Source organism: Gekko japonicus, unplaced genomic scaffold (assembly GCF_001447785.1).
Source record: "Gekko japonicus isolate JY-2015 unplaced genomic scaffold, Gekko_japonicus_V1.1 scaffold308, whole genome shotgun sequence".
Taxonomy (NCBI): domain Eukaryota; kingdom Metazoa; phylum Chordata; class Lepidosauria; order Squamata; family Gekkonidae; genus Gekko; species Gekko japonicus.
In genome coordinates, this window is record NW_015164673.1 from 1133726 (window position 1) to 1145211 (window position 11486).

Consider the following 11486-nt stretch of genomic DNA (forward strand, 5'->3'; position numbering starts at 1 on the left):
ACTGGGATCTCCACCTATGTGTACCAGGATGTTCCCTTAGAGCAGGGGTGTCAAACATGTGGCCCGGGGGCCAGATCATCAGGCCCGCAGTGGAACTGGCCATCTCCTTCTTCCAGTTCTGCTGCTGCTGCTGCATCATAGCTTGCTTTGTCAGACTCTCTCACTCGCTCAGCCATTTCATGTTTTAACCTGGATCCTAGACTCAGAACTCTGAGCATGAAATTTCTGTAGTCAATGTCAATAAATCAAAAGTAGGTTTGCAGCTTACAGAGCTAATGTTTTAAGCATGTTTTTATTTTAAGTAAAAAAAATCTGTGTTTCTGTCCTTTATAAAGCTTATATCTCTGCTACCTGGCATTACATTTTATGACACACATGACCCCGTCCAACAAGGTCTCATTTATGTCAGATCCGGCCCTCATAACAAATGAGTTTGACACCCCTGCCTTAGAGAACTCTCAAAATAAACCAGTCAGATATTCAACTAGAAGTTTTTTATTGAAAAATAATAAAAGGGCAAAAATACACAAACAGAACACACAACTAGCTAAGAAGAAATTAGGGAGGAGCAGGGAGAGAGATTTTGGAGAGGTGATATTAAACAATCTAGAAGAATGAGGTCCATGGAGGCAGCAAAATGGCCAGCATTTCCCGGAGAAGAGGAGAGGACCCACACACAAGTAGGGGTATGAGGTGTGATGTCAAGAACACCCACACACTGCTATGGAGCAGTGAGCTACAGTTACAGGGGGGAGAATCCCTGGGGTTGTCTGACGTGTTTTGCCTTAAAAACACTGATTTAATGGCTTTTGGGGAGATGGACAAAGGTCTTGGGAAACCCATGACGGGTTCCCCTGAGTTGGGCTCATGGTGCTAATGTTTCTTGATGACCCGCTAAATACCGGATGGGAAGGACAATCAGGTTTTATGAATAGTGTTAAGTATTGCCTAATGGGGGCAAATGGGCAAGGGGGAAGCAAGGCTGGGTGTAGGTGAGATTAATCCAAGGTGAGAAGGCTGCTTTCTCAGGAGGCCCTTTGTCCTAAATTATGCATCTCCTTAGGGTGGGGAGGACGTCGTTAGCTGGCCAGCCATTCTGGCTCACCTTCCAAAATAGGTGTCTAGACTTGTCTGTGGCTGACATCCATTTTCTGTTTCATGCCGTTTCCATTTTGTTCTCCTTGTTAGGCCAGGCAGAGCAGTGCACATATGATTTGGGGTTGATATTAAAGAGGGGCGTTTATCTCTCTTTATGCCCTAAACTGCCTATCTGCAGGGAGGGGTCTGACTGCTAACAGTACTTTTATTGGTACAGCAGTTGTTCATGGGGCAACAGTCTCGAGACAGAGCCAGTGTGGTATAATGTGTAGTGTTGTACTAGGAGTTGGGAGACCTGGGTTTGAATCTCTACTCTGCTGTGGAGTTTTGCTGTGTGACCTTGGACTAGTCACACACTCTCAGCCAAATCTAGCTCCCACGATAGTTGTTGAGGATAAAATGGAGGAGAAGATAAAATGGAGGAGAGGAGAATAATGTAAGTTGCTTTGTATCCCCACTGCGGAGAAATGAGGTTTGTAAATAACCCTAGAATTGCTAGGGGAAATGTACAAAAAGACCTTTCATGCAATTGATGGCTTGACACACAAAAGTATCCCTCCTATGTCTGTTAAGTCAGACAAGATAAGGATTTAACGCTAAGGATTCCTGGGGTTTGACTTTTCATGACTGTTCATTGCTGTGTAGCCAGTGTCAAGAATGACAGTCTCTTGTTCATTTTTCTCCTGTTAATGAATTTATATAGCAGCACCTGTGGACCTGTGACACTCACATGTCATGAAATAGGTCGTTTGAAATCCATTCCTGCAGTTGTTTCTGGAGGTGTGGCCCTGACCTGGATAGCCCAGGCAAGCATGATCTCATCAGATCTCGGAAGCTAAGCAGACCTCCTTGAAATAACAGAGGCAGGATCAGGATTTATTCAGCCACCTCTCTGAATAGCCTCCAGGCCCCCAGTAGGGGTCAGGCACCAGAGGTCACCATGACTTCCGGGTGCACACACACTCACATGCACGTGCACGCGCATACATGCACATATGGAAGAAAAAAAATTAAATCACCCACCCACCCCAGTTTCTGGAGGTGTGAAAGGTCACTTCTGCAAAATGCCGGTTTGTCAGGTGCCAAGCTGCTCTTCAGTGGCTGAGACATCTTTAAGGAGCTGTGGGCAACCATATCCTTGCAGACACTCTATAGGTACACTCCAGTGAAGGAAGAATGAAATAGATGCACCCCTTTCACACTGATTTTGCAGTCCTTTGAGGCCCGACATTACTTTGTTTGAAGCTGAATTGCTTCTCTTGTGTTACAGTGATGCAGGGTAATCCTCTTTGTAAAGATAAGAGTTTAAATATCTGACTTTTAATTGTTTACTAAATCAGAAGTAATTAGTAAAACAAAGATCAAAATTAACATGTGCTAGATCTATTTATTGGCCACCTCAATGGGAGAACAGCTTCATCTTTGATTCTGGAATTTTAATTTGAAACGAGAGCCTTCAAAAAAGACTTTCTCAGAAGAACTCTTGTAGAGATACCTGATGGTTCATTAAACCAGCTGTGGTTCTGAACTTCCAAGCATTATTTGGACTATGCTCATTCTCAAAAACCCAAGAACGTTATGGTCTTTAAAGCTATTGAACGCTGTTCATTCTAATCACATATTTCATTTAAAAAAACCGATCTGTTCATTTCTAGGAACTGCTACAACAGCATGTGAGAAATTGGAGAAAGACCGGAATGAACTTCAAGCAGCTTATGAAGGATTTGTGCAGAAGCTGAACCAGCAGCACCAAAGTGATCTAGCTGAGCTGGAGGACAGGCTAAAGCAGTTCTACACAGCAGAGTGCGAAAAACTACAGACTATCTGTATTGAAGAAGCTGAAAAATATAAAGCACAGCTCCAAGAGCAGGTAGACAGTCCAAGAACAGGGGCTGACAGTTGGGTGAATAAACCAATAAGCAAGGCTGGAGCTGGGTGTTAGCTTTATGCATCAGGTCTTTTTGTAATGCAGCTTTTGTTTGGACCAATGAGGATTATCCAGGAGGTGTCTCCTTCTGAAAATACATTTGCTTCAGAGAGTTGCTCCAGTATTCCAGTTTCTTTATTGATGGGCATTTTCTGATTGCTCAAAGTAGTTTTGCTCCTTTTAGTATAATTGTGTCACTTGAATAAAATTGAGGTCACTGTCACTTGACAGTGCTTGAATTCATTTTAGAATCTCTTTCTTGTATGAAGGTTTTGAAATTCCTTGTAGTTGTATCAGCAGAAGATTTACTGTCTCTAAAATTAACATAAGATGAAGCCAGTCATCTTGAACAATGCCTGTAATGAATAATAGTATCTCATCTCTCTGATGTTGTTGTGCTTGGTATTGGAGCCAAGGCATCGAATGCAATGTAAATTCATGTGAAGTGCTCTGACACAGACTCATTGCATGTGTGGGAGTTCTGTTTTGCGCATGGAGTTCCCAGATATTTTTCTTTCACGGCTGCTTATTGCTTACTCCCCAACATTTTCATGAATGCTAACATTCGTGCAGCGCTACTGTAGAACCTATAAGTATCAGCCACACTATTAGAGGCTCATTCCCCTGCTTACCCTCCAACATGGTGTAAGTAATTGTCTCCAACAGTGCCGTTGCATTTACATAAGGCAAGCAAATGCTGTCTCTACACACAAGAATCAAGTCAGCATAAAAATGTTTAAGGCTGGTTCTGCATCTGGCATTCACTCCGCATTTTCTCAACACTGAGGAAAAGTTGCAGCTCAGAAACCACATTCAGATACCCCGGGCCAATGCTGTACCGACTGCAAAGTCACCGGTGAAGGGCCATAAAGAGCCATAAATCTATGCAGAAGGTACAGTAAAACCCGATGATCAAAGAAAGTGAAAGCAGCATGCAATGCAGAGGGAATTTCTGTTCCAACGTGGGTTTGCTAAGACAATGGAGGGAAAAGCCATTGCAGAATCGCCCTAAGATAAATAAGAACCAGCGCTGTCAGTTGTGCCCAGAAACAAATTGGGAAACGGTTTCATATGTCTTGAAAAATATAGATGTTCTCACTCATCAGGTTGACGACTTGACTGTTACACATGAAAACTTTAAAATAGAACTTGAAGCCAGTCATACAGAGAAGATCGAAGAACTGAAGCGAGAATACGGATCATCCTTTTCAGGCAAGTTATTTGTCTTATGTCGTAGATTGTGGTCAGTTCTCTGGTGGATTACTGATTGAGTCAGGGTTCCCCAACGGGGTCCTTTTTGGGCACCTGCCAGTACTTCCCTTGGCTTTTCAGAAAGTGGGTGGTCCATTGTGAGGCAGGGGTTGGTTGCCTTCATTGAAACAAAAGGATTTTCCAAGTCTGCAATAACAGGTACTCACTGGATGATCAGGAAGACTGGTAAACCCCTGAGCTATTCTTAGTCAGTATGTGGATCCATTCCCCCTTCAAGCATTCCTTCTTCCCAGGACGTTTGAGAAGGGAGGTATTCCATTTGGCTTTGCCTCCGTAGCAGCTGTTTTGGTTTTGACTCCACCTACCGTGGCAGCCATTCTGAGGTGTCACTCACCAGCACTCACCACCCACGTGCAAAGTTTCCAAAGTTGCCTGCAGGCTCAAGAAGGGTGGGGACCTTGTTAATTGTAGGGAATATTTCTGTCATGACATCAAACATACCCAGCGTTTTTCATCTTGCATTCTATTGAGATCAGCTTGTGTTTTCCCTAACAAAATGATGATGATCTGATTTTCCAGTTTGCTTAACATCATATAATCTAGGACTTGTAGGGACGATTGTTACTGAACATTAAGCAGGTTTCACAGGGTAGGCGTGTTGGTCTGCAGTAGAATAGCTAGATTCGAGTCCAGTAGCTCCTTAGAGACGAACAAGATTTTGGGGGCTTGCCATATCTGATGAAAGGAACGCTGACTCTCAAAAGCTTATACCCTGGAAATCTTGTTGGTCTGAACGGTGCCCCAGACTGGCATCTAACTGAGCATTAGGCAAGCGCACTTCTCACTCAAAACTAAACGATCCTTTAAACGTTTTTCAGAGCTCAAGGATGCCCATGAATCGGAGAGAAAGACACTTCAAGAATCGTTCCAAGAGAAACACGAAGAACTAGAGGTTTGGATTTCTCTTTTTTGGATTTACAGGCACCCAGAAAATAAAGAGTTGTATTCTGCCATAACAGTACAATCGGCATATATCTTGGGTTTGTAACTCGTACTGCTTCTTTCTGAAGCCTAACGCTAATTCCGTACCCCCACTTGCTCTTAGAGTTGCCTGCTACAGGTTGGGAAATTGTTGGATATTTAGCAGAGTAAATGAAGCACAGTGGAATAAATGCCGCACAGACAGGTGTGTGTTTAACTTCTAAGAAAAGGTTTACTTCAGAAATTAGGGAAAGGATTCCATAAAAAGGAAACAACAGTCTAACTCATCTTTCTAGTTCTGATCTGCTCCATCGTGTTTCTTTGTTCCCTCTCTCTCTCTAAGAAGGAAGGGATGGATGTTCTCCCCCCCCCCAAAAAAAAGCTCTACCCCTTGTATACGTGCAGAATATCACAAACTACCTCCAATATACTGATTAGCCAGTAGTAAACCTTACGGTCACCTCTTTAAGAATAACTTCCCCCTTTTTGGTGGGAAGAATGTACTCTACACCTAGTTGGCTCCATGCTAAACTTGTTATCGTTTAACTTACAGAAGTTTCAGCTTAACCCTTTCATGACTGAAGGGATGACACTTGCAAAACCCAACAAAAAATTCCTGAAGATTTTGAGGTGGAGCCCGGGGTGTGGGGGGAGAAGAGGGACCTTAGGGTATAATGCAGTTCAGTTCACCTTCTAAAGTGGCCATATTCTCCAGGGAGCTGATCTGTGTAGTCTGGGGATAAGTTGTAATTCTGTGAGATCTCTTGGCCCCACCTGGAGGATGGCAACTGTACCTGTTCTAAAGAACCTGCATGAATTTCTGGTATTTTTAGTAGCCTTCCCCATCTGCAGAAACATAATCTGAGACTAGACAATGTGACTCTTCTTGCTTAAACCTGTATTTCTTGCTCAGACCAACTGACCAGTGAAGACAAACCTGATATAGAACATTCTTTCTCTAAAGTATAACCTAGCTCCTCAATTTCCATGGAATCTTACCTTGGATTCTTATTAGTTGTAGTATTTGTTACTGTTTCTTGTCAGCCCTTTCCAACATGTGTCCACTCAGTTTTGTCATTAACCTTTCCTAAAATATTCATTATTGGCTCTGTGATGAAAAGCTCAGGTATAGACTATAACTCTATGATCCCATGATCTGAGTCCAACATTTCTCTTTACAGTGCTCTCATTTCGACTGTGCGTGAATTTGTAAGACCAATTAGAAGCCTGGCTTGAGTTGAATGGACTAAATAATAATTCAAGTTATTTTACCTTTCAGAAAAAAATTGCCGAGTTACAGAGTGAAAATGATTCCCTGAATGAAAAGCTGAAGTTGGAAGAGCAAAAACGAATAGCCAAAGAAAAAGCAAATCTTGTAAGTACCAACTTGAACTTAAATCTAAGTGTACAGCTGGGCAACCTCTATATAAATTTAGAGGTCTTTTGAGTGCCTCTGCCATTTGCTGCCCATCCTACCATGAGCAATTTCTGTTTTGAAAGATTTATATGTGTTCTGAAGTGCCTGCAAGTAAGAGCATGAACAGATCTTCTTAGCTGGCACACATGGAATTAGATATAAAGGCAGGGTTTAGTGAGTAACTCTACTATGCTCAGTTTGCTGTAAACAAAGAGAATATGGTCTGCCCTGTTCTTAATAGTTTGAAGCATAGCTTAGACCAGGGGTGTCGAACTCATTTGTTATGAGGGCCAGATCTGACATAAATGAGACCTTGTTGGGCCGGGCCATGTGTGTCATAAAATGTAATGATAGGTAGTGGAGATATAAACTTTATAAAGGACACAGACAAACACAAAGATTTTTAAAACTTTAAATAAAACATGCTCAAAACACTAGCACTCTTGCAATATTTTGTCTATTTAACAGTTTTTGATAACTGACACCTCTTGCTCTGAATTATTGTATCAAAATGTTTGTGCTGTAGCAATCTTCAGTATGCTGTTCAGGTATCTTTAAGCTGCAAACCTACTTTTGATTTATTGATATTCATTGCAGAAATCTCATGCTCAGTGTTCTGAGCCTAGGACCTAATGGAAAACATGAAATGGCTGGGCATTGCAACCTTTTGTACATAAGTTGCTTCATGTGCTGGTCAAGAACATGAGAAGGCATCCTGACACAGACTGAGGGCTGTGTGTTTGTCTACAAAACTTCTTCCCCAGAGAAATAACTACCACTTCCTACAAAGGAAATGTGCAGGGTGAACTTGGTCTGGACACACACTCTCAGCCTAATCCACCTCACAAATTTGGCAAATTTCATTGGTTCATATAGTTTAAGTTGAAAGATACTAAGTGCCTGGAAAGATTATATCTGGGTCTCTCTCTTTGAATGTCTTTCTCTTTCACCTTTTGGTTTTGGAATCTTTACCTTTTGGATGTGTCTAAAAGACATGTTCTTAATTGAATTTTTTTTTTACTTTGGGCTTATTGCTAACCGTTAAAAAGATGGCAAAGGGAAAGTAGCTAGAGAGAGAGAGAAGATGTTTGGACGTATGTAGTGGTCTAATCATTATAATTATGTACAATATTTAATTTTTTGGAGATGTGCACTTAATATTGCTGGCTCCTCATAAGAAATCATTTGATCAATACAGTTGTAACCTTAAACACAGCTTTTAAGGTCAACGTTTTCTTCAAGAGCCACAAACACTTTGTATGCTATCATTATATTTAGCTGTAAAACAACTAAGGATAGGTTTGACGGGGTTTCCTTTCTCCCATCACAATATCACTTCTTTGTGGTTTCAGAGCTGAAGTCCTTGTGCAGTTCTTATTGCCATGTGTGCTTTTCTTTAGGCTGACCCATGAATAACTTTTTAAAAAGACAGCAATAGAATCCTGATCTGAATTATCTGCCATCACTTACACCAGTAAAATAAGTTTACAAGAGTACAAACAGGGCTATAAAGCCAGCCTGTAGAGTGCCTTCCAAAGAGCTTTGTTTTAAAGAGATTTTTTCCCCTTGTTTCCCCCCTCCATACAATGACATGCTAGGTAAAGGGTGTGCTGGTACACTGATAAAAATCCACTGTGGCTTGGACAGCCTATATTAAATTCCTAACATGTTTTCTGTGTATCTGGAAAAGAGATGTCTCTAAACTCTTCTGGTTGTAATTTTTCAGAAAAACCCTCAGATCATGTATTTGGAACAAGAGCTGGAAAGTTTAAAAGCAGTGCTGGAGATCAAGAATGAGAAACTGCATCAACAAGATAAGAAGTTGTTGAACATGGAAAAAATGGTAAGATTTTCCTGGGTGCAGTGTAGAGTCCTCTAAAATCTGAATTTGTGCTTGTTTCTGCACAATTTACACTATACTTATAACTCAGGTGCTGAAATAAGTTGGAAAGGACACCAATATGTCAGGAGTTAAAGTATATCAGTTAGTCTCTAGCCGATTTCAGGAAGCAAAATTTAACCCTGCAAGAACATAGGCTTTTTTCAGCACATGGTGTCTAGTCTACATTAGACTTGTGCAGTGTAGCTGCTAAAACTGGAAGTACCCCCTTCAAATTTAAATCCTAAATATATGTAGCAAGCTCATGAGAAAGTTGTCCTTCTCTGAGCCTTAATTTCGACATGGGTAGTATTTCATAATCTGTTATGGAGGTAATATATTTCAAACTTTTTTTTGGGGGGAAGAGCTATTAAGAAGGTTTATCTTCCATGCAACTCCTCAGCAAAATAATTAGCTATAGGTTTTGATTCCACCCTACTGATAAGAGAATTTACCTAAATATGTAACATTTAAGATCTGAAAGTGTTCCACCCTGGTTTTTAATATTGCAGTTCAAGTATATATTCACTCTGTAAATTCCTTGATGTCACTGTGATGACCAAAGAGAAAAGTAAGGATTTATTCTATACCACCCAACAATGCTTTCTTCTCAAGAGCTAAAGCTGGTCCATCTAGCTGCAAACTTTTCCAGCACTGCAGAGTAACACAAAACAGGCTTTGTATGCATGAGGTTCATTTGTATTCCGTGCCGCAAACTCCTCACTGCAGAAAGGTGTTACTAGATATTTCCACATCTAGTGGCATTGCTCAGGGCCTTTGGAAAAAATTGGTGCAGATTAGCATTGCTGATGGAAATTTTTGACTTCCAAAGGCAGAAGAAAGACAGTGAGAGGATCCCAAGAAGTTTCTAATGCTGGGATGTATAAGGCACTAATTGTTTGGAATCTTTGAAAGGTTAACTGTGTTGAGCTTCAACCAAGAACTGCTTAGAGAACTACCATTTCAAACAAGAATCTCTTCTGCAGATGAAATAAGGCATAGCTCCCATGAAAATTTCATTATGTGAGATGCATACATATGCAAAAAAAACCCACCCAACCCAGACCAGGGTTTAATTTGCCATGGAAAAGCAGTTGTGTGGGGGTTTTTCATGTGAGATTCCACATAGGAAATCTGGCCTTGTGTGAATCAACCTTGTTAGGAATTATGTCATGTAAAAGAAGATATTAAGCAAGTGTGAGCTGTTTGGATGCATGGCAAGGTTGTTAGTGTGGTTGTTTTTTCTTACGCACACAAATTATAGGTATTTTCCCCTCTGTATGTGTGTAGATGTTATCATTCTGCTACCGACCAGCTGCACCATAATGTTATGCTCATAAACACTCCTACTCCTCACTGTACGTCTTTGATCCTTTCTTCAGAGAGTCCAGGGTGGCACCTCTGGGATTTCTTCCCATGGCATCCTCAGAACAGTCTTGTGAAGTAGTGGGGTGTGATCATCATGGCTGGTTTGGTGTAGTGGTTAAGTGCGCGGACTCTAATCTGGGAGAACCGGGTTCGATTCCCCACTCCTCCACTTGCACCTGGCTGGATGACCTTGGGCAAGCCGTAGTTCTGATAAGAGCTGTTCTTGAAAAAGAGCCGTTTCTGTCAAGAACTCTCTCAGCCCCACCTACCTCACAGGGTGTCTGTTGTGGGGAGGAGAGTGGAAAGGAGTTTGTAAGCCGCTCTGAGACACCTTTGGGTAGTGAAGGGCGGAGTATAAATCCAATCTCCTCTTCTTCATCTTCTTCTGGTTGGGGATTCTCACGCAGGCTTCTCCAGTACAAGTCTGAGACTGTAAAGAATTGCACTGTGTCTCAAACATGACTGGTCTGCAATCCAAACAGGTTACTTAGGCTAAGAAGATATGATTTTGCAAAGTGATAACAGTAGTAAATGGGGATCCACATGGGGATAAGACTTGGTGTTTAGTGATTTGAACACCATGCATCAAGTTATTCTGGAGAGATGAGGAGTTGACTTCAGGTCTGTAAGATATCATCTGTCAAGGAAATGGCAGTTACCAGTTTATACCTGGAACCAATCAATAATGCTTTTATTGGTGAAAGAATAGCAAAATGTTGCTTTTTGACCATGGTTTTATGCTTGCTATGTGTTTTGAGTTATGTTCACCTTGTTTTTGAACTCAATATAATGGCATAATACAGCAACCTGATTTCACTTACGTATGTACATCAAATAACTTGTATTTACACACTTTTCTCTGCAATGTGGAAAACAACACAGCCTTAGTGGAGAAATGGAGGAAACCTCAGCAGGAGAACGAAGAGCTAAAAGCTCGAAAGAGCAAACACATGGAGCTTTCGAGGTAATTTAAAGAGAAACCATAGCTGCCCTGTCTTTTTACCATGTGCAACCGCTGCAGTATGCTGATGGAAGTAGGTTAGGGAAAAGGCCTGTGTGGGAAGGCGAGGGCTTCAGTCAGAATAAACGAGAGCCCCAGCCCCTTTGGCGAGCGGGGAGCAGCTTGCCCAAGGGCCCAGGAGCCCTGCCCACCCATCTCTGCGGGGCTTGCTCAAGTGTTCATCTCTGGGAGATTACTTACCATCACTAGAAGTACAACTTGGGAGTCCTAGTGAAATATTAATAGTCAGGGCTTTTTTTGTAGAAAAAGCCCAGCAGGAACTCATTAACATAATAGGCCACACCCAACAGCAGAAACTCATTAGCATATTAGGCCAAACTCTGACAGTGCCGCTCATTAGCATATTAGGCCACACCCCATGCCTTCCTTTGGCTAGCCCAGGCAAGCCCCCCCTTGAAGGGAAGGGAAGGCTTGCTTAGGTGCCCCGTGGCTGCAGGGAGCCCAGACAAGCCGCCCTTGGACAGGCTGGGGAAGGCATGGGGAGGCATTTAAATGCCTCCCCAATCCTGCCAGCCCCCCCCCCCCGCCCCCCCCCTCGGAGTCGCCGGGGGGGTGTCGCTCTCCTGGCCTTCTCTCTGTAGCC

The 11486-nt window shown here is 42.1% G+C and overlaps 1 protein-coding gene across 2 annotated transcripts in view; it reads left to right on the top strand.

The window, feature by feature from the left end:
- The window catches only part of MTUS1 (microtubule associated tumor suppressor 1), a 124932-nt gene that overhangs the window by 110554 nt on the left and 2892 nt on the right, over positions 1-11486 (top strand). For both annotated transcript variants that reach the window (XM_015409252.1, XM_015409253.1), the window contains 6 exons: positions 2754-2968; positions 4132-4237; positions 5116-5189; positions 6498-6593; positions 8362-8477; positions 10748-10846. In XM_015409252.1, the coding sequence (XP_015264738.1) occupies positions 2754-2968; positions 4132-4237; positions 5116-5189; positions 6498-6593; positions 8362-8477; positions 10748-10846 (706 nt within the window). The remainder of the gene's footprint in view (positions 1-2753; positions 2969-4131; positions 4238-5115; positions 5190-6497; positions 6594-8361; positions 8478-10747; positions 10847-11486) is intronic.